Source organism: Osmerus eperlanus, chromosome 12 (genome assembly GCF_963692335.1).
Source record: "Osmerus eperlanus chromosome 12, fOsmEpe2.1, whole genome shotgun sequence".
Taxonomy (NCBI): Eukaryota; Metazoa; Chordata; class Actinopteri; order Osmeriformes; family Osmeridae; genus Osmerus; species Osmerus eperlanus.
Genome location: NC_085029.1, coordinates 10,505,237 through 10,531,753, shown reverse-complemented (window position 1 = coordinate 10,531,753; position 26,517 = coordinate 10,505,237). Strand labels below are relative to the sequence as shown.

Here is a 26,517-nt window from a genome sequence, read left to right as displayed (position 1 = left end):
TGTCAGTCAAGGACACAACTAGGAGACATCATACAGACTGGAGTTTCAAGACAGGTGGTTTAATATTTATCGGTAAACAAACACTTATTTATAAATGTTTCAATCACGCAAAGACAGCTGCAGTCCATGGCAAGGGTTAATCCAACCACTGTTTATTTTATATTTGTTTACAGTATTAGATTTTCAGAATATCAGAACTAGTCACACCACGTGGTAGGCGTATCCCGGGTGGCATTGCTTTCACAGGGATCGTACTACACATCCTCAAACTAAACACTGTTGAGACAGACTCCGTCATGAATGGGATTAGTGATGTTCCTCAAGGGCCTTCATGAAGCCTTCACAAGGGCAGAGAATTCTGAAACAGACAAACAAGCAAACTAATTAAATCAGTTCATATGTCAAGAGACGTGCTCACGCAAGCTCTGTAGTTTGATCGTCATCCTGAAATAACTCAACAACTGCTACGGCCACATGAAAATGCAGACAGCGATCTATGGCAAAGACCCTTCACTCCAAAATGCAGACTTAAGCCTGTGGTTGCCTGGTAGCGCACCTTCCCAGCCGATCTTGCCATCTCCGTCCATATCCGCGGCCAGGAGAAACGCACGGGTCTCTGCCGCGGTCAGGGGCCGCGCTGCCTTGGAGAAGTTCTGCAGGAAGAGCCTAAACACCCAGAGAGCGCAAGACAGAACAAGCTGAGGAACCCTCAAAACATCAACCCACTAAACAATGAAGCCCACTAAAGAGAATTTAGACTTAAATTGCAAAGTTTACTAAACACCATCAGATAAAGTCAGATAAACTATAACTATCAATAGCATGGCTGGTTCTTAAATTCTCAATATAAAGGAGGTGTGTGTTGTTTGTGTGGACTCAACTGGAGTTCATCCTGTTCAATGAAGCCACTCTTGTCCTGGTCTAAGACCTTAAACACTTTCTCGATCTCTGGAGGAGACTTCTTGGACAAACCCACTGTCGCAAAGAACGTCTTGGGGCTGAACGAGTCATTGGCTGAAAGATAATGAAGAACACATGAAGACCAGCAACCAAAGGTGGCCACCTCTCCTATCCACAGTACACTAACTGCAATCACTCAGATTCAGGATACCTTTCCTGGATTAACAGGAATTTCAACACTCTAAAACGGACAGGAAACAAACCAATCTTTCATGGATCAAAATATCCATCATCCAGGACAACCTCGAAACCTCAAGACACCGAAACCTCAAAACCACAAATACACACACACACACACCATGACCATTCCCACCTTTACAAGCGTTGATGGCTGAGGTGATGTCCGATACAGCCAGAAAGTCTGTGATGGCCATTTGGAGCGAGTATGATGGGGAGGTGGCAGAACAGAATGTGGTTTGCTTCTCTGCAGACACAGTGCAGAGTGACTTTATCTCTGGGTGTGCCAGAGACCAGCGCACTTGCCTTGTCACCTGCAGCTGGCTGCAGACCACTCCAGCCTCCACATGGCTGCCTCGCTGACAGGGTCTTTGTCCATTTCTGAGTGCGGCTCGATCACTCAGAACCACAAGGCCATTGTCTCACCGACTGACTATGAAAAGGTTCAGAGCAGACACCTCTCAGTTTTGAGGTCCCGTTTGACATCGCAGAGATTATATTGAAGGGGAAGTTTCTGCTGTATTGATGGCCTTCACAGCATTCCGTTTAACTGAAACTGTGATGTTGTCAAGAGACCATTAAATTGGGGGGGTGTTTATATGTGTGGGGGGGGGAGGCAGCATAACAGCGGTCAGGGCTTAAGTAAACAGATAAAGGTTAAATTTGGTTTGGCCAGAACAACCTGGCTGGCTCTCTCTTTTCCCCCCTCTCTTCACACCCCCCCTAATTTCTTTGGCTTCCCCACATAACCCCCACCTCCCCCCCTCTCGTACTCTCTCTCCACCTCTCTCCCTGTCTGTCTCTGACCAGTTGCTTCCTCACAGTTGTACAGTGTTTCTGTGACACAGGTTCTGGCACCAGCTCCCCAGCCTGGAGCATCCTGTTATTCTTTGGCCTCTGGCATGTTTGGACTCCTACTGTAGCTTTGGCTTTGACCACCATTTCCCATTTCCCTGGGGTCAGGCCAAGGTTCACCATCAGCTAAATACACTTAGGTTACAGATGACGCTCACACTCTGATTTGTTCTGTTTAATTTTAATCAAACTTGATCAGTTAGATTCAATTATTTCAGACTATGTCTATTTATTCTTTCAACATTTCTATATTTGTTTTACCTGCAGTGTAAACTCGTACATACTGTACATGTACACATGCACACATATACACACATACAGATGTACAGGTTTTTTATAGGGAGTGGAAAATGGCTGCTTGGAAAAGTCAAATGAAGTCAAATGAAGAAAATCATCAAGAGCTCATATTTTTTTAGAGAAGGTTAGACAAACACGTTTTATATTCAGAATTCACCATAAAGGTGTCTGTTGTTTTAACATCCTCCTTACAATAAGAACCAGTTGTGGAATGCAAAGCCATCATGTTACAAAGAAACCTTGTCCAGTAGTGTGCCATGTGGATATTCGCCCCTCAGGCCTTTGTCTGGAGCAATGGCGTCCCTGTGGGCCCAGCGGCCAGCACGTGCAGCCCTGTGGCCAGGGTGCGGAGTCGGGCTCAGCTCTGGTGACGTCAGCTGGTTTCCTCAGGATGGATCACAGGCCCCACAGCCGGCCGGCTCACAGAGCGACAAAAACATCCTCTCTCCCACCGTACCTGACCCCCTCCACCCCTCCACCAACCCCCCTCGACCTTGTCCCTTTCCATGCCTACCCGCTTGTTTGCAGGAAGAGCAGAACACGCTTCCTGTGTAAAGGACGAGAGGAGAATGGGGGAGAGGAAGACGGAGATGGGACGGCGGGGAAAAGGAGCAAGAGCAAAGGGAAGTGGATATAGAGACCTGCCCACGTAGAGAGATGCCATGTCTTTTTTTGGGTCCGGCTGATGTTATTGTGTTCTGTGATTTTCATATCCTGGTCAGGTGCAGATCTGAGCAGAGGGCTGAGAGGAGACCGAGGGAGATCATACACACACGCACACACACAGGGAGAGAGAGAGAGACACACACACAGGGAGAGAGAGAGAGAGACACACACACAGGGAGAGAGAGAGACACACACACACACGACCACACACAGACAGAGAAAGACAGAGTCAGTAAAACAGAGAAAGAGAGAGACTGAGAGAGGGTGACATGGACAAAGACAAAGACACTGAGTCGGAAACAGCCACGAGAGAGAGAGTGAGAGGCAGAGACACACACACAGGCCGAGACAGAGAGGGAGAAACAGAGCCAGGCAGACAGGGCCAGTGGGGTGTTGGTCCAGGACAGTCAGTGGGTCTAAGGAGCAGGAGAGGCCTGACTTCCTACCATGGAGAAGCACAGTGGTGAGTACAACCTGATCGGGACTTGTTAGGATTGCTTACGATGATTGACAAATCTAGCTAGTTCACTCAAGCAGGGTCCACCAACCATGTGGACCCTTTCCAGAGTTTTGATCGTCTTACTGGTATGCCACCGTGCTGACGTAGAACTTTCAGATCCAGGAGAATGATGATGGTCTGCTAACGTTCGGGCAGATGCCCGCGCACTTCTATTCTTACAAAGCCTTTTGACACAGATTTATGGTTTTATCAATTGTTTGTCTGAACAGAGAAAATGTCTTCTGTAATGATTCTCATTGGGGGATCTCTGCTGCAGAGCTTGTTGGGATAAATGCTCGATATAGAGACACGTGGTATGCCTCCACTCTCATACTTGCATTCTACAACCTCAATGTTCCTGATTGCCACAACACATTAAGCCTATGAGTGATCTGCCTTGTAACCCACAGGACGATGGGCTGCATAGCTGGATTAATCAGAACAAGGCCGTCTCAGATAGTTTGGCTCTATTTTAACACTGTGCCATCCTCCCTTGACATATACTGTAGCCTCTCCCTGGTGTCTATAACTGTGAGGCTCTGAGGGACAGGGAGGGAGAGGGGGAGGATGAGAGGGAGGGTGTAAGGGAGGGAGGGAGATATCGTCTAAGCCCCTATGCGTCTATCCGTCCTGGAGAAAAGTGATTGCTCCTCTTTTCTCCGGGGCTCAGTTACACCTCCTGTCTATTTCTATCAGACCAGCTGCGATGGGAGCATACCGATAGGCCTCTCAGATTCAAGCAAGGTTCACCTCGCCCCTCTCCTCTCCTCTCCTCGCCTCTCTCCCCGCCCCTCTCCTCTCTTCCCCCCTCCCTTCTCCTGCACTCCTCTCCCCTCCTCTCCTCCCCTCCTCCCCTCTTCTCCCCTCCTCTCCTCTTTTCCCCCCTCCCTTCTCCACCCCCCTCCCCTCTCCTCCCCCCTTTCCTCTCCTTCCCCCTCTCCTACCCTCCACTCCTCTCCTTTCCTCTCTTCCCCCCTCTCCTCTCCTCCCCCCTTTCCTCTCCTCTCCTCCCCCCTCTCCTCCCCTCCTCTCCTTCTCCCCACCCACAAATAGTGTTATTTTGCGCCTCCATTTTGGCATCAATAACTCATGTTTAAGTACATAGGAAAGTATCGTGTGTGTGTTTGTACATGCGCATGCATGTGTTTTTGAGCAAGCATATGTCTGTGTGTGAAGCCTTGGAATCACCCTGACCCAGCTGTCATAATTCCAATGGACCCAAACAAAAACAGTTTTATCTTTGTTGCTGCACATGTTTCCTATTACAGAATAATTTACTATTATTGGTATAGCAGTGATTTAAACACATATATCCTCTCTACAGCCTAAATACACCCCAAACACAAGCACACCACAGGTGCACACAAACACACGCATACACACGAACCTACGCTGCACACACAAACACTTTGGTAGCTGCCAGAAGAGATACAAGTCTGAAAGTAAATAAGCACACACAAATGCAGCGTGTGTAAAGGGAATCACACATGGCTAGTATCATGATCTCATGGGCCACACCTGTTGCGTAATGTGGTCTCTGGAGGCGGTTGTTAAGCCATTGTGTGTTGGGTTTCCCTCCTCCACTTCACCTCTCTCTCTCTCTCTCTCTCTCTCTCTCTCTCTCTCTCTCTCTCTCTCTCTCATCTCTCCCTCTCTCCTTCCTCCACCTCTCTCCCTCCCTGCATGTCATCAACAGGTGTTTGGATGAGTTCTCTCTCTCTCTTTCTCTTTTCCCCCCATTTGTTTCTCTTCATCGCTCCCCTTCCTACCAAGTTTGACTGCCAAACTCATGTTTAATCTGCAGTTTATCTGCCTCTCAGCTTCTCAACCATTCTGTCATTGTGCTGGGTTGTAAAGGCTGAAAAGGCTTTTTCTGGCTTATCACATGATGCACTCAAATATCTCCATCCTACGAGATCTAAGTAACAATCTGACCAGATTACTCTGAACCTTAGACCACAGTCTGTCCTTATGTGTGTGGATTAAAACGAGGCATTTAACCTCTCCAACTCTACGCTGAGATTTAATAAATCATTAGAGAGAGAGAGGGAGAGGAGAGCTGAAGTGCAGGGATCCTAGGAACAGGGGAATATCTATGGGATGTTGCAATTTTTTATTGTTCATAGTACATTAATGAAGTATTACTAAATGAAGTAAGTTTAACTTATAATTGACTTTATAATACAGTACAAAGGTACAACTGTATTTAGGTTTTCAGTTGATCATGCTCTGCCGTTTCCTTCCTGCTCTCTCTCTTTCTCCGACCGATCTGTGTTGCCACCTGTTTGAGCCGTAGCCATTAGTTACCCTGACTCACTGGGTTTTTTGTACTGAAATATAGTCGCCCTGTGCAACCTGATCCGTGTCCCTGAACGCCAGCTGGCTGAGGATATGAGTGACAGCCTCCATGGAGGGAAGGAAGATGAGATGGGGCTCTCTCTCTCTCTATCTCTCTCTCTCTCTCTCTCTCTCTCTCTCTCTCTCTCTCTCTCTCTCTCTCTCTCTCTCTCTGGGGTGGCTGAGGTTTGGGGGGTGACATGGGGTAAAGTGGGGTCTGGGTGAGGGACTCCCCTAGGCCCCTTGGAGGAGGGAAGGGTGAAGGGGAGTCTGGGGAGGAGGGGGTGGGGGGTCAGTCTGAGATTGATGGGCTTGGTGGAAAGACTCAGACATACAGCAGTGCTAGACTCCCATCTAAACCAGCTCCTAACTGTTCATCCTTAGCAGTTCATCTGCTTTCCCCGGGGAAGAAAGTTCTAAAACAAAGCCACCGGGGACCCTTTTTGGGGTTCCAGGTAGAACCATTCGAACCGAGCTTACTGCTAGAACCATCTGACCTTTTAAAGTTTCTAGCTAAAGACTCAGAGGGCGTTCCACAAAACGGCTCAAAAGTTCAATTTGCTACTTAACTGATCCAGTCGACTGTGGACATGATCTAGACTCCCTGGTCCAGGGGGACTGGTGTGGCTGCTTATTGCTGTGAGTGAGAGCTTTCTCAACGTGAGGTCAGACTCAACTGCACTGTTAACACTGCAACACCAGTCCAGCATCTCAGCAGCTGTCTCCGAGAGCCTCCAAGACAGTGTGACAAAGTGTGTGTGTGCGCGTGTCTGTGTGAATACGTGTGAGGGAACACGTGTGTGTTTTCCGTGTGTCAGGGGTCACAGTCTTACTTTTCAACACTTTCCCTGCGTTGCACTGGCATTGCACTGGCTATGCACTGGCCCGCTTAGCCAGCACATTTTTCAGTACTTGTGTATTTAGCAGCTCAGAGCCAGCTTTGCGTTATTGCTGAAATATCAGTTTGTTCTCAGGTTTGATTACAGGCTGTGGTGAGGTAAGTGTGTGCATACACATTCATACACTCCTAGCCTTGCTTTATATGGCTCAGTCACCACTGACCCAAGGTTTATTATAACTCACCATAACCTATCTTCATAACTACTGTTGACCTCTGCAGCATTTAGTACCAGAGCCTGACAGGCACTGATCATTTAATAAACATTGAAGTATACCAGTTATTTAGCTACACAAACCAACTACTATCAACTTCTCCACAGCCAGGTGTGGAGAAAACTGTGCTTGTGTAAGTGTATGATTGAGTTGGGGTATATGTGCATGTGTGTGTGCGTGTGTGTGTGTGTGTGTGTGTGTGTGTGTGTGTGTGTGTGTGTGTGTGAATGTGTAAGTATGTGTGGGGGCTCCTGTTCAATCTTGATCTGGCAGCAGAGATACAGCCACACTGACATGAATCTTGATATTTTTAATTTGCTGTGACACAGCATCGGGCATATTCTATGAGACATCCATGCCCATATAAGGACTACTTCCACACTCCGAGTGGTGGTGGTGGGGGGGGGGGGGGGAGATATGAAAGAGTGGTCTGTCTACTGCACTCTGCTGGTAAAACAGTACAATTACACCGGCCAGTTCATGGGGTTGGAAAAGAGGTGTCTTCTTTCATCTACAGTTTATATAAGGACCACACCAACTGTTTGTTACAGAATGTACATTGATGCTCACACATGAATCGAGTTGGAGTCATGTTTTCTAACGTTGTCTGTGATGTGTTCTGTCCATCTGTACTCTTCCAAGAAAGGAGAATGAAAGGAGAGGAGGGGAGAGGAGATGTGAGCACCACATGGCAGATCTTCCTGGCAGCCACCTTCCCTACAGTAGCTGTCCCCCTCCCCCACCTTCTCAGCCTCCCTGCCCCCCTCCACTGCCTCCACCCTCTCAAAGGTGACCTCATACAGAACGGACAACAGGTCCTTAGTCCTTGACTGTAACATCATATTTAGATTAATGTGATGGCACACATTCTGACTGTTCCAGTTGTTTATGTGTGCACGTCAGAAATAAAAGTGTGGAATGCACACACACATACACTTTCACAAATGCATGCACACATATACACACACAGCCTGAGCCAGAAATATCTATTGTGAACTTTTATTCCTATGAAGTTCTATACGTGGAGAAATATACAGGGTTCTCTTTATTGTTTCTAAGAATACTCGGCTGAATGGTAAAATGAATTCTATAACCAAGAGAAGAATGTGACAGTTTGACCCTCATACCCCTTAAAGCATGTTCCTGCTAGGGCAGAAAATACATGAAGACTCTCCTCATCTGGCCTCAATATTTTTTCTAGCCTCTTTCTGTCTCCCCACCTACTTCAGCTGACCTGGTCTGGATAGGGGAAGGGCAGGTGTGCTGCTGTCAACAGAGCCTCATAAATACATGACCAACTGTGCCACTCGGATCCCAGTTACATGTCATCATATCAAGGGACTCTGTCAGCCAACGTTGAAGGCACAACAATTTTCTACCAAGAGAACAGTCTTGTCTTCCATAAGCCACAACATATCATCATATTATTAATTAACAGTATAATACAGCATGATTAATTTCAGCTACTATGTCATGTTAGGACAAGTACTTGGATGTAGTAAAATAATAAAGAGGATAGAGTAAAAAGATGTCAGTGGTGTTTAAAATATGAGAGTGTTCTAAATGACAGCGAGAGACAGCAGAGGACGTCGTTTCTCCCAGCTGTCCAGAGCCATGCTAGCCTGTACAAATATGTACACAACTGTGACATATTTACCTCTGTGTGTGTTGCTTTGTCAGGCTCAGTTTCCTCTCGGGCCCTCATAGCCTCGCTGAGAACCTGGCCTTCCCCCTGCCTCTCCCCCCGGCCTCTCCCCCCAAGCCACTCTCCTTCCTCTGCCTGCCGTGTCCAAATAAAGCCTGCAGACACCCACAACCTGACCGGAGTCCTTACGTTCCCTCCCTACCCAGGGTGCAGTTCTCTGGTGACCAGGCCAGGCTGGGCTGAGTTGACTGAGCCAGGCTGGGCGTCTCTGTGTTGTGCATGCTGAGAATAAGCCTGCTGGGGTCCAATTACCCTCCCCTCACAGATAGTTTGGTGTCACTTGTCGTCTGCTGCTTGGATCTGAAGATTCTGCGCCTGCAGTGTAAAAGGATAGTGATGCGTGTTTTAGACTCTGCGTGTGTTACAACTCAATTGGTTGGTCGGTGAGGCCCGACCCAGTTAGATGGAAGCAAGACCTCCACATCACACCATATCTCTCCCCCACCCCTACCCTCCCCCATCTCATGGTAGGGCATTGACTCCACCAGCCTGCCATTGGCTCTTTCTGACCACCCCCATGTTTCTTCACATGGACAAGTGTCCTGAGAAGGAAGCAGGGGCATTGTGGGATGTGTCCTGTTTGGACATCCACCAACAAGCTGTTAAGGTTAAAGACAGGAGGAGAGGCATTCACTGGTTGGGTGGCTGGCTGGCTGGATGGCTGGTTGGGCGGGTGGCTGGCAGGCTAGCTGGCTGGTTGGGAGGGTGGCTGGCTGGCTGGGTATCTGGATGGCTGTGGGCTGGTTGGCTTCCTGAGTCGCTGGGTGGAGGAGTGGCTGCATGGGTGTGTGGCTGGATTATTCTAGCTGGTTATCTGTCTGTCTCTTTGGCTGTCTAGTTGTCTGGGTGCTTGGTTGTCTAGCTGGCTGTCTGGCTGGTCGGTTTGTAGAAGAGGGAGTGGGAGAAGAAGCAGACTAAGCTGTATTGTAACTATGTCAAAAAATGCCATCACAGCTGTCATTACTCTGGGGTATTAATAGCATGTGGGGCAGTGGAGAAGGGGATCTTCTGTGCCTTGCCCTAGTTAGAAAAACAACAGTAAATTGCAGAATGTTACAGCTAATCCTACACCTGAAACCCTAGTGAAGAAGGCTAACATTTCCAACATGGCTCCTGTCAAACAGCTCACTGACCCAACCCAGACCGCCGAGAGGGGACCACAGTCAGCTTTGTAGACGGCAGAAGTCGCACAAGTGACTTCACATGACAAGCCTTCAAATAGGACACACAGTTCCACATAGATCCTAGATTTAGTGCACGATCAAAAGTAACTGCCTCAACTGTTTCTGTCCAAGTGAGAAGGGGTCTCGGTCCATGACTGATATGATATGCCTGATACTGCCTAGCCCAGTGGAAAATAAGTCTGCTATCTCAGCAATCTACCAAGAGAAACTATGCGTCTTGGCTGAGCTGACAGTATGAGCCCTAAGAACCCTGGGATACAGACTGCCAGGAAGGGAAGGAAACAGAGAGGTAGAGAAGGAGGGAAGGAGAGAGGTATTAGAAGTAGGGAAGGAGAGAGTTATAGAAGGAGGGAAGATGAGAGTTATAGAAGGAGGGAAGGAGAGAGGTATAGAAGGAGGGAAGGAGAGAGGTATAGAAGGAGGGAAGGAGAGAGTACATACACTTCTTTCCGTGTTAATGAAGTGCACAGCGGGGGCAAAAGCGAAAGGCAAGCACCTCTCTCCATGTGAACGAACCACCATCTGTCCATGTCTCTCTCTCTGTTCCTCCACTTCTCTCTCACCATTCCACCATCTCCTCCCTTCTTGGGACGGCAGAGAGAAGCAGAGGTGAGGGACGAGTGTGTGTGTGTGTGTGTGTCCGTCCCTGGGAACAACATCCTGGTGCTGTCTGAGTGTGTCAAACAGAACTCCAGCATCAGTGATTTTGTTGCCAGGGGGAGGATAAAGACGGCGACGCTTCACTCTCCATTCCTCCAGCAAACAGGAACGTTCACTCTCACATCCCTGCTGTGTAGAGTAGAGTTTTTGAGTTGTGGCGTTTTCAATCAAAGGGTTATCACATCTCTTCTCAAGTCTCTTGGACTTCTGATCAAATCAATAAAAAATACATTGAAATAAAAATGGGTACATAGTGTTGTGATACTGATACTGTGCCCATAGATGTCAGTCCCTCAGAGCCAATATTCTCAGGGCCTTAGACCAGACAAAATAGACAAGACACAGGATACCAAGTCTCCTCTACCTACTATTAACTCCGACGACGATGCCTTACAGAACCTCTAGAGGGTAGCAGATTCTAAAGCAGTGTTCTCTAAGCCGTGCCTGTACCTACAGGGCATCTGGACAGGCACAGAATAAGGCCCATGTGCTGTTCCTCATAAGCAGACATGAGATCCTTTGGAGTCTGAGGACATTCTGGTTGTGTGTCTTGTTTCTCTCTGAGAGACATATTATATCTGAGTTGTATCAGCGTAGTTGTGTGATCAATTTCTACTCTGCTCCACTAGACCATCCTGCTAATGGGACTGACTGTGGTATATCTATACCTAACAGCACTCACCTTACACTCTTCTCTCTGTCACCCTCTCTCACTCTCATTTCTCCTCCTTGTTTCCTCCATCTCTCTCTCTCCATTTGAAGGTGGAGGATTAAAACCCATTGAACACCAGAGAGACTTGATGTACTGTTGATAAAGATAGACCCAGATGGCAAGGTGTCACATCATAAACAAGGTAATGAAAGCGTGACAACCTGACATATTCCTGTGTGTTTGGTTTAGGTTAAATCCACAGGGCTGCCACCCCACACGGGTGGAGCTAGAGCTGTTAAATGTTCAATAACACCCAAAAACGAGGTTTGGATATGAACAAAGGGTATCTGTTTGTTGATGTGCTGTTGGGAGGGGTCTCTGTGGTGTGTGTAGGGTGGGACCCCTGTGTCTCCTCCACCTGTCACACAGCAAGGTGTTAATCTAGCTCACAAAGGGTAGATTAGAGCTAGCGTGTGTGTTTGTCTGGGTGTGTTTACATGTGCTTTTGTGTTTGTGTCCAGATACCACTGTACTACGTGTGTATGAATGTTCTTATGTGTGTATGTATACTGTGCTGCGTGATTGTGCCTGCATGCATGTGCGTTTGTGTGTGTGAGTGTGTGTGACTTCCTCATGTCCCCTCTTTCAACGTCACATCTCTCAGTGACTCAGCGGCCCTGTTCCCTTTCCTGAGTCACTCGTTCAGCGGTTGCCTGGAAACCACTGAGCGGAAAAACTCTCCCATTGCGTCTTTCCCCGCAAGGACGACACCAATATTTATTCAGGCTGGGCCGAGAGCGTCCATGAGAGAATAACAGATCCATACTCTAACCAGCGGAACATGGCCACATCGCCATCCTAACTGAGAACAGCTGAGTCGTCGCTTTCTAGACTTCCTGTTGTTGAAGGGGATTGGATCAGGCACAGACACACACACACACACACACACACACACAACACATACAGACAAACACACACACACACAGAGATCTCAGACTACAGCTGTAATGGCAGTAAACAAGCATGTCAACTCCCACCCAAAAACTCAGACAGTAGATGGACATGACACTTGATCAACCACAGTACCAGTGTTGTGTGCTGTGGAAGAAGCTCCGCAGAGGAGGGATTCTGGGTGGGATATTATGGATATCTCTTAGCAGGACAGTCTTTTGGAGATGGTTTAATGAGGGCACTGTCACAGAGTTTGTGTGTGTGTGTGTGTGTGAGCACTCCTTCACCTTTTGCTTTCATGCTGTGTCATGTATAGTCAGAAAACCAGACGTGCAGAGCTTCTTTTTTTTTAGCTTTTTTTTTTTTTTCCCTCCCTCTCTCTGTCGCTTTCATCGTGATTTCACGCGAGTTATGGTTTATTGCAGATTTATTTCTCTCTAACGGTTGTGAGGCACCTGTTGCTCATGACATCACAAATGTCTTTGACATGGTTTTCATGAGAGAGGGGGTGGGGGTAGAGAGGAAGTGAGAATAAGGGGTGAAGGTGAGAGGCAGGAGAGAGAGATCTAGAACGCACAGAAAAACTGACACACACGCACACAAATCCACTCAAGGACAGCCTAACTGGGCAGTGTGTGTGTGTGTGTGTGTGTGGGCAGTTAGTGTGTGTGTGTGTGGGCAGTTAGTGTGTGTGTGTGGGCAGTTAGTGTGTGTGTGTGTGTGTGGGCAGTTAGTGTGTGTGTGTGGGCAGTTAGTGTGTGTGTGTGTGGGCAGTTAGTGTGTGTGTGTGTGTGTGGGCAGTTAGTGTGTGTGTGTGTGTGGGCTGTGTGAGTTGAGGGGATGGGGTTCTGCTGGGAGCTGCACACCTGTGTATGCTATGTTATTCTCACATGTTAGTCTGTATGTTGTTGCATGTACATTAACTCACAAGCCCTCTCTCAGTGGTCTGAATGGTTGTCTTGTTTTTCCTTGCAGACATGAAGAGGGACATATGTACTCACATTCTAAAAATAAATGTTTGTCAGTTTTGCATATATTGTATACTTCACGCAAGCACATTAAGCCAACATACAATCCCTATATTGGAGTTGAGATACATAATTTGGACAATGTGTCTTACAAACATTAGTACATTTATAGTTTGAAGAATAGACAAACCACGTTCAACTATGCAAACCTGTCGATCAGGAATGACCCGAGAATGAAAAGTTATGGCCGATGCTCATTTGAAAAAGGATGTGATATTGACTTGGTGTAGATCAGTGGTGATTTTAAACCCTTTCTAGCGGTGCCCAAGCACCCCTAAATTTCATCTCAGCACCCCTAAGAATAATAATAATAAAAAATATTTTTGTTTATTATCATTTGATGCTGGTAGTTCATGAAGAAAGGGATATCCTTTGTTTTTTTATTCATTCAATATTTTGCATAATAATAAATCAATGTATTAATTGTTATCCAGTGAAATTAGGGATTTATTAGCAAGGGGGTTTAACACTTTTGCAAGGCACTGTATTCATGTCACATTCTCTTTGGGGGCTGAGCACCCCGAAAGGTCTGATCCTAGAATCGCCCCTGGTGTAGATTAAAACATCTGTAAGATATGTGGATACACAGTAAGATACACATGTGTTTCACGTGGCCTTCCAAACCTTCCATTATAGGATGAGACGGTGTGATGGGAAAAAAAGTTATCTGTCTCGCATGAGCGCTCTCAACGGCTTTTCTGTCGGTGACATTTTGACTGACCAACACGGCACGGACTTACGCAGGAACGGATCGTTCTCTGATTGGCTGAACCAATGCTACGTGTACAAAAACAGGTACCTCGCATGTTAAGTTATCTTTCATCCCAGTTACGCTCCTGAAAGACAACTGCAATTTTTTTTCCCTCTGCCGCCGAAATTACTTTTTAAGGATTTCATACATTTTGCATCAAGTGAAATGTTTGAGCTCGCATGAAGAACGTGAATTTGACATTCACTTTAAAGGGTATGTTGACAAGTTAGTTCATTGTCACTATTGATTTTCGTCTATCCTTGCAGGCTATATGTGACTTTTTTGTGTTTCGATTGTTCCAATGTATTAGACAATCATTAACAATATTCCAAATAATGTGCTATCTAGCTGGGCTTTATGAAGTGCAACTTTACTGCATCACACAAGTATTTGAAATGAAAATATGATACTAATGATGATACTAAGTAAAAAACAAAACGCACAAAGGGTAGGCTACATTTAGAAAACAGTACAGGATACGTCAGTAATTCAGGGAACATCAGATGAAACTGAAAAGCCAGATACCTAAATAAGTGTTGTAGCTGCTCACATAGGCTGAAGCACACCGCTAGCTTAGCCACCCACAGTTGTAGCCAGAATTTGAAAGAGTCACTAGAATCACTTAACTCTGGGCTGAAGGATGTGTGCTGTAGCCTATGTGCTAGTCCAAAAAGTCTCCTGGACAGTGCCTGTTTTAGGAAATAACCTTGACTTGGCTGTTTATCTCAACCTGCTGGATAAGAGAGGGTTAGATTACAGGCCCAACATCATGGTGTATTCACACACACGCACGCGCACACGCACACACACACTCACACACACACACGGGTGATTAGATACAGAGCTTATTCTGTTGGCCTCGCTATTCTGACTGGTTGCTCCTTCCCCTTCGTGCAGAGCTGTTCAGGCTGTGAGGAGGAGGAAGAAGAGGAAGAGGAGAGAAGGATGAAGTCCAAAGGGAAGCTCAACAAGTCTTCCAGAAAATCCTGGAACGGCCCAGAACCAGAGACCGAGCCGGGCTCCAGTGAGCAGGAGGACTCGGAGGCCTCAGTCCGGGGCACCTGGAGGGGGTCCCTGAGGAGCGGAGACCGTGAACGAGGGGGAGGGGGAGGAGGAGGAGGAGGCACAAGCATGGCCTCCCACCGACACCGCCGGCAACACGCCAGCAAGAAAGAAGGCAACGTCCGTCGCCTGGAAAGCAACGAGCGGGAGCGCCAGCGCATGCACAAACTCAACAACGCCTTCCAGGCGCTGCGCGAGGCCATCCCACATGTCAAGATGGACAAGAAGCTGTCCAAGATTGAGACTCTCACGCTGGCCCAAAACTACATCCAGGCCCTGACCACCATCATCCTGGGAATGTCTGGGGGCCGCCTGCCCAGTGGAGAGAACCCGTCGGAGGCTAGCACCACCAGACTGCTTCAGCGCTACCAGAAACACCTGGAGGAGGAGGGGGAGGACAGTCTGAGCGAGTACCTCACACAAATCCACACGTTCAATCAGGGCAGTTAACGTCCTGGCCCAAATTATATTGCTGACTTTACAGGCTATACATTCTACAGACTAACAGTAGCTGCCTGGTACTGGATCGATAAGCTACCCCACAGTACATTGGCTATACTTGTCTGGCCTGAACTATTATGTAAACTGAACCACACTATGGTGTAATCTACGACACTCTACGACACTCACAGCACATTCCCAGCCCAAAAGAAACAGGCTGACCTAAAGACTCTAGAATGATCTAGAATGTTCACTGAGGTTCCCAGAATGAACAGTGAACTTCAAGCACAAAGTAGAATGACAGCGTAGCAGGATGGAGCTGTAGAACTGCATGATTCCGCATAAGGTAGAAAACATTGATAGACACAAATCGTTGTTGTGACATTTTCTCTTTCATTCCCATGTCTCTTTTTGCATGTTGTAGTTGAGACGGGTGTAGTCTTGTCTTCCCTCTTAAGCCCCCACGTGTTTTCATTCCTGTACCCTGGGGTACAAACCTCCTGTTACAACCGTCATTAACTGCAGGGAGACTAAACTATTCTTTAACTGTCACAAAAAACTATTCAAATGTTTCGCCAGAGATCACAACACTGATATTTTTGACTCTGGGAGAAGTCTAAGGAGGGGTGTTGAGACAGGAGTTCATCTGAACACATCACCTGGTGTCACTTTGGACACTAATGATGAAACTTATGATCACTGATCATGACGATTTGTTAAAGTAAACTAGGCAAAAAATAGTTTGCCTATTCAGTACAATCAAACCCCAAATGGCAGTTATAAGGTAACACAAAATGGAGTCATATGACATGGCCTTACTGTAAGAAGTGATGATGATGGTGACATTAATGGTACAAAATTATTTTTTATGTGTGAATAAAGTGTGAATTCAGACCAAAATAATAAAAATAATTATGAGAACCAATCAATGAACAGGTAAAGACAAGTCAATAATCAATAATCACATTTATTGATAAGAGGTTGACCATGCACATTGTGGGAAGTATCCTTAATAGATGGAACTGGTTGACACAGTACAGTACCAGTTATTAGATGTATCTCTCTAGTTTACATTATGAATAATACAAATAATGGAATGCTATGTAGCTTGAAGTTTTCCACACTATTTACAGACACACACAGTACACGCACAATGTTAGCTCTGAATGGAACCATATACAGTAGCATGACAAACATGTCCCTGCTTGATCACCTCACTCACTGGTACGGTCCAAGTGACATCATCATAAAGTGCCATCTCTGACACATTAGGAGCCTCATATGGACATTTTACAAATGATTCAGTATTCAGCACACATGTAAGTGTTCAGTAGGTTAATGCCTCTTTCAAGTCATTCATCAGCAGTCACACTTTTAATGCCCCGAGGCACGCTATGTCAAAGGATTGTGTGCGGCAGTCTCTAAGTGGTTGGAATGAAAAGCATGTGTTGATGTGTTCACCCATTGCAATACACACAGACAGTACCCATTCTTAAGATAGCACGATGGAAACACATAATACTAATGTACACAACCATAACAAAACAAGAATTCCCTTTGATCTAAAACAGCCTTTCTGTGCTTCTGTCTCTTCAGGTACAACACTATAACCACCACAGAAGAGACCGAATATACAGAAAAGATTAGTAAAAGTAACTTGGAATTTCCCTTTGAAAGTAATAGATTCATTTCATTGTTACAAAACCAAGCACATGGCACGGTACCTACAGCAGTTCATGCTTGGCCTCACTCCCAGACCACAGAAACATTGCACATTCTTCATGGAAATATTTAGCCTTTTTTTATACAGAATATATTTAGTGACAGGGGTGAGATTGTCATATAAAAGCATAATGAGATCTTATTCTGTAACTCCTTACTTCTCCTCTCCTCCTCATCTTCCACTAAAACAGCAGGCAGTACCACAGACAGGCAGGTATAGTTTTTGTTGTTGTTTTTTTGTACTCCTTTTTAACCGGAACCTCTTACCAACATCAAATTCCAATAAATATCTACAGGTGAACATCCACACACTGCTCTATACATGAGGACACAGACAGAAGTATGTCTAAATAAATAACATTCAAAATAATGCAACACTGTAAAAATGACCAGACAGCTAAGTGAGGAGGAAATATGTGTGCGTGTGGATGTGGAGTGCGTGGGCAGGCGGCATCTAAAAGCCCAAGGCGTTCCCGTTGACCTCTCCCAGGCTGCAGAGGGAGAGGGGGCCGCGGGGGGCAGGCAGGGCGGGGTCCGTCAGGGAGGGCATGCGGATGCGGGGGGGCTCCATGGCGTTCGCCCTCACTGTGATGTGGTCCCAGCCTCCCTGCAGGGAGAGGGAAGGGGGGAGAAGGAGGGGGTCAACACCCTGCCGGACTAATCCAGTACCTCAGCTGAACTAACCTCATGACAGAAGAAAAATGAATGAAAAGGAGAGAGATAGGAAATAGAGAGAAAGAGAGAGAAAAAGAAAGAAAAAAACGAGAAAGAGAGAGAAACAAAGAGGAGTGGAAGTTGTCCTCACCCCGATCCCATAGTCCCAGGACTGGCCCTTGGGCTCTGTCGGCTGGACCCCAAGACGATGACACGCCGTCCCACAGCTCAGGCTGTGGCTGCCCTGCACCTTGTCAGCTATGATCCACACCTGCATCCATCCACACACACACACACACACACACACACACACACGCAGAACACCTCTAGAAACCACTTCTCAAAGTCTGTGGTCTAAAACCTTGTTTTTATATATGCCTGGGTTTAAAACTAAGCTTGGCCCCAGGTTCTGACGTTCTCCTACCTGGTCCAGGGGGCCCACAGAGACCTTGCGGACGTTGTTGGAGATGTGTTCCCATGACGACCCCTGGGGATAGCTGGGGGTCACGCCTTGTCTGTACCACAGGTTACCTTGAAGTAGGAAACACAGGTCAATCACGGACAGTCAGGACCATACCTCCTCATACAGTACCAGTCACTGTGAGATGGTTTAAACTGCACTGCAAGTATCAAATGTTGACAATATTACAGCCAGTTTCCCAGACATGTAAGCATAGTTCTACATTAAAATAAATATTCTATGAAGATCACCATTGAGAAAAGTTATCAGTCTGGGACTAGGCTTAATCCATGTCTGGGAAATTAAGTCATAAGGTTTAGGAGTGTGAAGAAGCTACAGGGTGGATCATGTCTCAAAAAGGAGCGCAGAGAAAGGTTGTCATGAATGCCATACCGTTCTCATCCACGGTGTAGACCGAGGTCCTTCCTACAGACACCTGCTTCAGCTTCTGCTTGGCTGGAGAGGGGATGTGGTACCAGCATTCACCTGCAGGGGGAGACGTATACAACATTTCAATACTCCACAAGGCAGTCATATTCTTTTACACCGATTAGTAGGCATCTGGGACACTGGCCAAGAATGCATGTAATCACATAACATTTTCAACAACAACTCAGATCCAGTTTGGAGTCAGTTTGTTTCCAATCAGAGACATTGTGGAGATTCTCAAAGGTTCTATGACCTGCAGGGTTCTGCACGGATACAGATCCCCGGTAGAATGTGGAGCCCTCTCTGCCAATGGCCCACACCTGGTGGGCTCCACCAATAGAGATGGACTTGAAGGGCTGGTCCGTGCCAACGTGTAACCATGACGACCCCTGGAAAAAAGCAGTGGTACTATGGGTGCAGCCACCAGATAAAGAAGTGTTTATGTGAGCGTTTGGAAGGAAAGTGTGAGGAGAGAGTGTAAGGGAGAGAGTGAATGGGAATGTGTGTGTGTGTCAGTGTGTGTGTCGAACTCACAGCAGGCGTGAGTGTGGTGACCCCCAGCCTACAGAGCACGTCCCCCTTGTTGCTGATGGCCCAGAGGGGCACCTGCTCCAGGCCGCTGCTGCCACAGCACGGGATCAAGCTCACGTCACTCAGCGGGATGGGAGGGACTTCCTGCCAGGGCCCTGTGGTGGTCAGCTTACACTTCCTGTGAACACAACACAGCATGTTTGTGATGCCTGACGAAAATAGTTTTACCCTACAAACCCACACAATATATATATATATATATATTGATATTAAATGAATCCATTTGGATTGTGGTCAAGTATTGGGGGTAATAAGATGAGAGGTCTGCCTTACAGGCTACACTGCTTCTCCTCAGGGAGCAGATAAAGGCCTGTACCAGCTGAGTCAGCAGCCTGAAGTCAGACCATGGCTAAACAAACACTGCCTGCAGAGAGGAGCAGCTACGCTTTCGATGTTGTGTTTAACATTACCTGTAGGGGGCAATAGGTAGCTATGTTATTGTTAAGTGGTACACTACCTGGCCCACCGCCTGCGACGAACAAAGTCCTTCAAGGTCTTGTGGCCATGGTATGAACTGAAGGAACAGAAGAAAATACATTAGAAACACCTTTGCACTGAACAAAGAATGGATCTTACCTTCAAAAAGTGGGAGGTTTGGAGACAGTTAAGAATCGCTCACGTTGGGAAATCAGCAGCATATTGCCAGCCCTCTTTATCTGTCCCTCCTGAGACACTGTAGTCGATGGCCCAATCTGCCACCTGGTTGGATGACGGAGGTCAGAGGGGGAGGGGTAAAAACCAACCAACCAAAAGCTTTATTTACATTATGTCTGAAAGCACCCGGGCACCGATTAACACAATCTCTATTGACCTGTCCTGGCTTCTACCCTAACCCTGTCCAGGTGGACTGTGCGTACCCATGACCAGGGTGGGGAGGGGGGCTTGGTGTTAGCCTTGGTGCACTCCTGCAGTCCTGACGCATCGCTCCACATGTAGCGATCTGTCGGCAACCCCCTGAAACACACACAAGGGACATACATTCTACTTCCTGTTTGTCTCTTAAAACTAGTGAATATTAGCCAGTGCTCCACTAACCAGAAGTTTCCAGGGCTGTGGTTCTAGTAAGGCAGTTTACAGCACCATGTGGTGAACAGTAGTTGGCGCTGGTGTACTCTGTACCTGTTGGTGTATCCAGTAACAGGGTTCCACCTCTGATTCTCATAGATGTAAACACTCTTCACATCTGTCTGTGTGTAGATGTTATCTGTGCTGCTGGGCAGACCTGTGGACAAGTCAAGACACGGAGTATCATCACCACCATCTTCACACTTCTGTCCTACTGAATGTAAATACAATTTACATTACAGATTAAGTCATTTTGAACAACCAAGTATGTCTTAGAGCAGCTTTTATACTGTATTCTGAACCAGGTATTCCTGTATGTACCCAGAGACTCTCGGTGTTGTGGGTAATGTAGTCCTACCCTGAAAGATGCCCCCTCCATAACCGCCAGTGTAGACCCAGGCTGTATGGTCGTAGCCCACACCCCAGACCACGCCCAGGCTATTCCCCTCCACCAATCGCAGATGACCGCCCACCTGTCGCCAGAACCTGGGCAACATAACCCACAAGGCACCCACATCACAACCCCAGGACAATAAATAAACTATTTGACTTCCTCTCAGTTCACCAATTTCTTGCTAACAGGAGGTGGAAAAAGAAACAGATTTGTTATTAAAAAAAGAATACAGATAAACAGACACATCTGTTTTTGGACATTTAAGTAGCAAATTCAGTTTAATTTACACCAGCCCTGGCAGATTAATTGACATAGATACAGATATTGAGACAGAAAGAGATCGAGAGAGAGACAGGAGATAGGTATAGTCTTACATCTGGTCGCAGGGTGTGGGGTATGGAGAGGCCTCCAGGCCAGCAGAGGGCTCGCTCACAAAGATGTCCCCTTTACAAGTGACTGACCAGATGGCCTGGTGGGAGGGGGGGCCCTGGAGTCCCCGGGAGTCACAGCAGGACACACTTAGCAGGGCCAACTGGAAAATTAGGGGGGGGGGGTCAAAATTGAGTGTTTCATTACTACACTGATTCCCACTGTATGAATGAGCTCCTTGATTGACTGAGTACCCAGTCATGCATCTCCAGCTCGGTGGTGGCTGCCAGTCTGATGGGCCAGCGCTGCTTGGTCCTCTCTGCTGTGTAGATGGCAAAGGTGTGCTTGGCATCGTTCAGCACTGGCACCAGGATCGTCACCTCGTTGATAAACGCGTGGAGGTACTGGGAGGAGAGAGGGAGAAAGGGAGAGAGGGGAGATTGAATGAAGAATAATAACTCTGGAGTTGATACAATAGGCTGCTGCCCACCCCCCTCCTGCCCCTCCTCCCACTCCCTCTTTCCCCATACCGTTCCCTCTCTTCCGCCCCCCTCTCTTCTCACCTTCTTCTCCTCGTTGAAGTTGTAGTAGATGAAAAGGATGCCGTCCTTGTTGCCCTCGGGCCCGGAGAACTGCTCCAGGGCGAACCTGACGTCCACCCACTTGTAAGGCTTCCAGTCCCGCCACCACTGCATGGTGCCCTTCTTCACCCACACAGACTGGAGGGTTGTGGGGCGGGAGTCAAAGACAAACAGAGACAAGTCAAATGGCGGAAAGCCAAAAGAACAGAACACATGAAGACCCTTCAGTTTCCTGTCAGCTGGCCAGGGTGTGGCCTGGTGTGTTGGCTAGCTCGAGTCTGGAGTCTCTGGTACCTGCTCAATGGCCTGTTCATAATGTTGGAAGTTGTCCATCTCCCTCTTGGACCTCTCGCTAAGCTGCTCGAAGATCTGTTTCCTCCAGGCGGCCGTCTGGGCCGGGCTGATGGACAAACTCATAGCCTGGACCGACGCAGCCAGCGCTGTGAGGCGAAGAGGGCACAACACCTTGTTACAACACGCGAGCAGAACCTGAGATTGTCATCGATACCTGAGAGACTGGGCGGTATTACAAATGCCGTGTACTACTAGGAGTTTCTCTCCTTGTGTGACTCACTAGTGGAGGAGTTGAACCAGTGAGGCTGGGAATGCCCATCCACAGAGCAGCCTCCTCCACTGACCCAGGCCCAGAGAGGGTGCTCGTCCGCCCCATAAGGCTCCTCCAGAGCCAGGCTGTAGGTAGCCACCGAGGAGAGGCTGCAGGTCTCTGCCCCGTCACCCCCACAACCCCTGGTGCCCACAGTCAGGTGGCTCTGAGCCTCCTCCAGGTCCACGTTGCTCCACTGAGGGTCCATAGGGCCTCTGGACTGGCTGGGGGAGAGCACCAGGGCAGGGGGGAAGCCGGCTTCGCTCTCCCCAGGAACAAGCTCCTCCTCAAGGATGGCCGGGCCGGCCGAGGCCCCTTCCCTCTTGACCTCGCGGTCCGAAACCAACTCAGAGATGAAGCTGTCGCTGGTTACTTTGGGGATGCGGGGCTTGGGGGCGTCTAAGGGAGGGTCAAGGGGAGGGGAGAGGGGCTCTGGGCTTGGGCAGGTGACGATGCAGCCACCGACCTCGGTGACCCCCCTTTCTGAGTCGGAGTCAGCATCGCTCATCATCGACTGAGCCCGCACCTCTCCACTGAAGAAACAGCCAGCACTGCAGGAGAATGAGTTTGTGTCAATGCCATTGCCAGTCAGAGCCTATTTCTGAGTATGTGTGTGTGTGTGTGTGTATGTGTGTGTGTAGGTGTGTGTGTGTGTGTGTGTGCACCTGTGCAGGCTGGATGCACTAGCGCTGGAGTGGGAGCGGTCTCCATCTCGGGGGACGTTCACGGCCTTCCAGGCCTTTCCGCTCAGTTCACTGGCGGTCACACCCTGACGGTAGTACACTGCCCGGTCCTCACAGCCAATAGCCCACACCTGCACACATACACACTCAGTGTGTGAGCGATTACCCACACCTAGACACAGCAACACACAGTGGTATTGAAAGTGCAAAAATACAGTAGAATGGCTAATTTTGTTTTCGGAAACATTCACTTCCTGAACACTTGAACAGAACAGGAAGTGAAGGTACGGGCTGGAAATGGGGGACAAGGAGAGGGAGGGGGTCCTACGATGCACTGGCCTCTGACCTGGTCGTTGAGGCCCACGTTGATCATGACCATTTCCCCCACCATGCCGATCCAGCCAGAGCCACAGGGGTTGTGGGAGTTCACCCCTCGCCTGAACCACACCTGGGAGAGAGAGGAAGAGAGACTGCTAAGATAGATACTGGCCACAGAAAGAAAAGAGACATTATCCTGCAGATACATGACTAATTCAGTCATCAAGCAATTCGGCAATTCACTGATTTCATAATCCAGTTGTCTTTTGAAAAACTGTTGGTTCCCTATTCTTAAAAATAGAATCCTGAATCCTGTAAGGTTCAAAAGTTGTTTGTACAGTATGAATAGATTTCTGTGTTCTCCCACCTTGTTGTCCTTGGTGATGGCCCAGACAACGTTCACCCCCACTGCAACGTGGATGGCTCCTACCTCTGGACTGGGGGAGTCTACTACCACCCAGGAGGAACCTGGCAGAGGTGTGTTTGTGTGTGTGTTTGTGGATGTGTTTGTTTGTGGATGTGTTTGTTTGTGTGTTAGGAGGGGTTTGGGGAACAGAAACACAGGCAGGATATTGAACAATAAAACCCAATAGCAACTTTTTCTACGCTTATTTGTAGCAAAAGAACACACACACACACACAGTGTCCAGACCTTGGGGGCAGTCTCTGGTGATGCCCTCCCTGACCAGTAGCTGTCCTTCCCAGAGCACGGCCCACACCAGGTCTATAGGCCCACAGCTGATCTGGACCACCTCCCCAGGGAGAGTAACCTCCTCCCAGCTGGTGCCCTCAGGGCTGTGGTGCTGAATCCCCTCCCGGAACCACACCTGCACACACACGCACACGCACACGCACACGCACACACACACACACACACACAAAGGGGATGAGCAGGCTGGTACTTGTTAACACAGTAGGACAATAGAGAATTTCATGTTTTGTGTGTTACGTGTGTGTTAGTATTTGCTTGTGCGTGTGTGTATTTACATGTGAGCCAGTGTGTGAGTGGTGTACTACCTTGCCCTGCAGAGAGACAGCCCACAGAGACAGTCTTCCTCTGGGCTCCTCGCTGATCTCCCATCCCCCACAGCTGATGTCATTAAAGGGGTCTGGCAGCTGGAATGACTGTGAAGGTATCTGTCATCACGCACACACACAAACAAACACACACACAGTTGTAAACACAAAGAACACAACGAGAACAGACATATTGTCCTCAGACAGTGTCAACAGGTAGTACTCACACATGGACAAACACACACACACAGTTCTTTACCCACCTTGGCCCAGCCGTCCCTGGACTTGTACCTCCGGTAGCGAATCCATCGCCTGCGACGGACACATGAGTTCCACTTCTTATCGTTGGTGTAGGTGGCAGGGAAGTCCATGGCATAGGTCCAACCCTGCACAGACAGACATGGAGACAGACAGACCTCCTGGGATGAGTGGACACTCATACACTGAGAGAGAAACTAGGGTAAGAGGGGAGTTAGGGAGATACAGGAGAGCAAATGTAGAAATATTGAGTGAAAACAGAGTGGGGAGAGCGAGAGAGAGATAAAGATATTTGAAAGAGATGGAGGATCAGGAAGAACAGACACTCACCACTTTCTCGGTGGGCTCTCCTCCAAAGTTCTCGTCAATGTACCAATCACCTTCCCATTCCCAGTTGGCCGATGGGAGCTTGAAGCTGTCCAGCGGTTGGTTCTCAAGACCTGTGACATCACTCCACTGCCAGCGGTCACTTGGCAACAGGCGGTCAGAGAATCCATCCACAGGATTCCATCGCTTGTAGTGAGAAACACACACACACACACACACACACACACACACACACACACACACACACACACACACACACACACACACACACACGGTTGTGTAAACTGGTCATCCTAGTTTCATATAAAGTCAATGCCGTGTACCACTACCTGAAGTATGTGTGAGTTTTGGCGTGTGGCAGTGTGTGTGCATGCTAGTTCTGGCCCTACTTGGTTTTCGTAGGTGTCTTCCTGATAGCGAATGGGTAGGTCGCTGGCGTGGACGTTCAGGTAGATGTGGTGGTCGCAGGCGATGCCCCAGCAGCACTGCTGCACTGCTGTCACCCTCTTAAACTCCAGCTGGGCATCCCGGCATTGCTCCCACTGCTGCCCGCCTGTAGACAAGCTGTACACACGCCCGTACACGTCCACCGCCCACAGCAGGGAGGGAGGCATGGCTGGGCCTGGGCCTGGGGCAACCACAAGCAATCAAACCAAACTGACACCTGTTACACTGGGGTAGTGTAGAGTGGTTACAGTGGGGTAGGACTGTGCCCTTGTAGGCTAGGTCTAATATGGCAACACTTTTTCTATAAGGTTATTTCTTGTAGGTTACACATGGTTACCAACAAAGTAGGTCTGGTTTCTGAGTGGATGCACTTTATGATACTTGCCCTTCCATATTTTGTCTTTGTATACTTCTACTTACAACACTTGTTCTCAAATAGTTGTAGAATGCAGATTTTGCATCAATATTCTGAATCTTAAAGAAAACTGATTACGTTTCATAGACCTTTAACATGTTTGTTCCAGAGATATAGCTTATTGCAGTTGTAGCTTTCAACTGTAACAAAATGTTTACAACATAAGCTATAGACTATTGCAGTGTCAATCACAACATAATTGCGTACCCCAATACGGGAGGGATGCTGGCGTAGCCTCCAGTCACAAGCAATCAATAAACGACACCCTGAGAATGCTGACAGCAACACGTCAGTCGATTCAGAGAAAAAGAGATCGAATTCTACGCTGTCGTGTTTTGTAAATATCAATGCATTTTATATGGTCAGTCACGATGTAGGCGATATAATTATCAAGTCCCTTACTACAGATGACCTTTGTAAATGAGTTAGCTTTTGTTTATAAAATGTTAGCCTACTCCACAACTAGCCTCTCTGCAAAGGTATTATCTTTCGTGTTTATGCTACAGGAATTAGTCGGCTTGAGGTTTTTATCCCTGCAAACAAGAACTAGTAAGGGTAGGCTACGTAAGCTACAAGCTGCTAAGCGGTTGCTCAGGAATACTTACCGTGTGCTGACGATCATAAACCGTGTGCCAGTGTTGGTTCTTCACGCCGATTCATTCAGCAGTAGTTCAATAGACAGTGAAACCATGATGATGTGATGTTGTCATTCACTGTATCTATTTACAGTGCGATCTTTTCCTAATCCTAAACAGGAAGTCGTGGTACCCCTTGCTTTCTGATTGGATGCTTGCGTGTTTCCTTAGCAGTCGAGTCTTGCCCCAGACTGTGCTGTGATGCCTGTA

General features: G+C 47.8%; 3 protein-coding genes across 6 annotated transcripts; 1 reads left to right on the top strand and 2 right to left on the bottom strand.

The window, feature by feature from the left end:
- Nucleotides 1-123: 123 nt before the first annotated feature.
- LOC134031065 (parvalbumin, thymic-like) lies at nucleotides 124-8,631 on the bottom strand. 3 transcript variants are annotated; one of them, XM_062474544.1, is made up of 6 exons: nucleotides 8,562-8,631; nucleotides 2,931-3,031; nucleotides 1,274-1,570; nucleotides 882-1,014; nucleotides 557-666; nucleotides 124-358 (listed from the first exon to the last, which is right to left on the bottom strand). In XM_062474544.1, exons 3-6 carry the CDS (start codon nucleotides 1,332-1,334, stop codon nucleotides 330-332), a joined length of 333 nt encoding a protein of 110 aa, XP_062330528.1. In that variant the 5' UTR covers nucleotides 1,335-1,570; nucleotides 2,931-3,031; nucleotides 8,562-8,631; the 3' UTR covers nucleotides 124-329. The 3 variants fall into 3 exon arrangements, with proteins under 3 accessions (XP_062330528.1, XP_062330527.1, XP_062330529.1); XM_062474543.1 differs by lacking the exon at nucleotides 2,931-3,031 and having other exon boundaries at nucleotides 8,562-8,625; XM_062474545.1 differs by lacking the exons at nucleotides 2,931-3,031; nucleotides 8,562-8,631 and adding an exon at nucleotides 2,529-2,737.
- On the top strand, nucleotides 3,141-17,353 carry bhlha15 (basic helix-loop-helix family, member a15). Of its 2 annotated transcripts, XM_062474541.1 has the most exons (4): nucleotides 3,141-3,418; nucleotides 11,216-11,307; nucleotides 13,721-14,048; nucleotides 14,733-17,353. In XM_062474541.1, the coding sequence occupies exon 4, from the start codon at nucleotides 14,781-14,783 to the stop codon at nucleotides 15,345-15,347; it is 567 nt and encodes a 188-aa protein (XP_062330525.1). In that variant the 5' UTR covers nucleotides 3,141-3,418; nucleotides 11,216-11,307; nucleotides 13,721-14,048; nucleotides 14,733-14,780; the 3' UTR covers nucleotides 15,348-17,353. The 2 variants fall into 2 exon arrangements, with proteins under 2 accessions (XP_062330525.1, XP_062330526.1); XM_062474542.1 differs by lacking the exons at nucleotides 3,141-3,418; nucleotides 11,216-11,307 and having other exon boundaries at nucleotides 13,650-14,048.
- Nucleotides 16,286-26,475, bottom strand: tecpr1a (tectonin beta-propeller repeat containing 1a). The gene is made up of 25 exons (XM_062474536.1): nucleotides 26,278-26,475; nucleotides 25,200-25,432; nucleotides 24,814-24,996; nucleotides 24,489-24,611; nucleotides 24,226-24,345; nucleotides 23,861-24,035; nucleotides 23,576-23,676; nucleotides 23,237-23,338; nucleotides 22,873-23,021; nucleotides 22,178-22,758; nucleotides 21,898-22,043; nucleotides 21,586-21,741; nucleotides 21,277-21,426; nucleotides 21,028-21,185; nucleotides 20,618-20,745; nucleotides 20,314-20,416; nucleotides 20,052-20,148; nucleotides 19,814-19,893; nucleotides 19,652-19,708; nucleotides 19,138-19,312; nucleotides 18,857-18,992; nucleotides 18,568-18,660; nucleotides 18,139-18,245; nucleotides 17,866-17,985; nucleotides 16,286-17,667 (listed from the first exon to the last, which is right to left on the bottom strand). Exons 2-25 carry the CDS (start codon nucleotides 25,422-25,424, stop codon nucleotides 17,515-17,517), a joined length of 3,618 nt encoding a protein of 1,205 aa, XP_062330520.1. The 5' UTR covers nucleotides 25,425-25,432; nucleotides 26,278-26,475; the 3' UTR covers nucleotides 16,286-17,514.
- Nucleotides 26,476-26,517: the final 42 nt, after the last annotated feature.

Bases quoted from the DNA above. Each gene is read 5' to 3' on its own strand.
- LOC134031065 (XM_062474544.1), bottom strand. From the start codon at position 1,334: ATGGCCATCACAGACTTTCTGGCTGTATCGGACATCACCTCAGCCATC. The intron at 667-881 runs GTTGAGTCCACA...CTGGGTGTTTAG, and splicing joins ATTGAACAGGATGAACTCCA to GCTCTTCCTGCAGAACTTCT. The intron at 359-556 runs GTGCGCTACCAG...TGTCTGTTTCAG, and splicing joins TGGCAAGATCGGCTGGGAAG to AATTCTCTGCCCTTGTGAAG.
- bhlha15 (XM_062474541.1), top strand. From the start codon at position 14,781: ATGAAGTCCAAAGGGAAGCTCAACAAGTCTTCCAGAAAATCCTGGAAC.
- tecpr1a (XM_062474536.1), bottom strand. From the start codon at position 25,424: ATGCCTCCCTCCCTGCTGTGGGCGGTGGACGTGTACGGGCGTGTGTAC. The intron at 23,677-23,860 runs GTCTGGACACTG...CACCTCTGCCAG, and splicing joins CACCAGAGACTGCCCCCAAG to GTTCCTCCTGGGTGGTAGTA. The intron at 19,709-19,813 runs GTGAGCGATTCT...CTGTTCCTTCAG, and splicing joins TATGCTGCTGATTTCCCAAC to TTCATACCATGGCCACAAGA.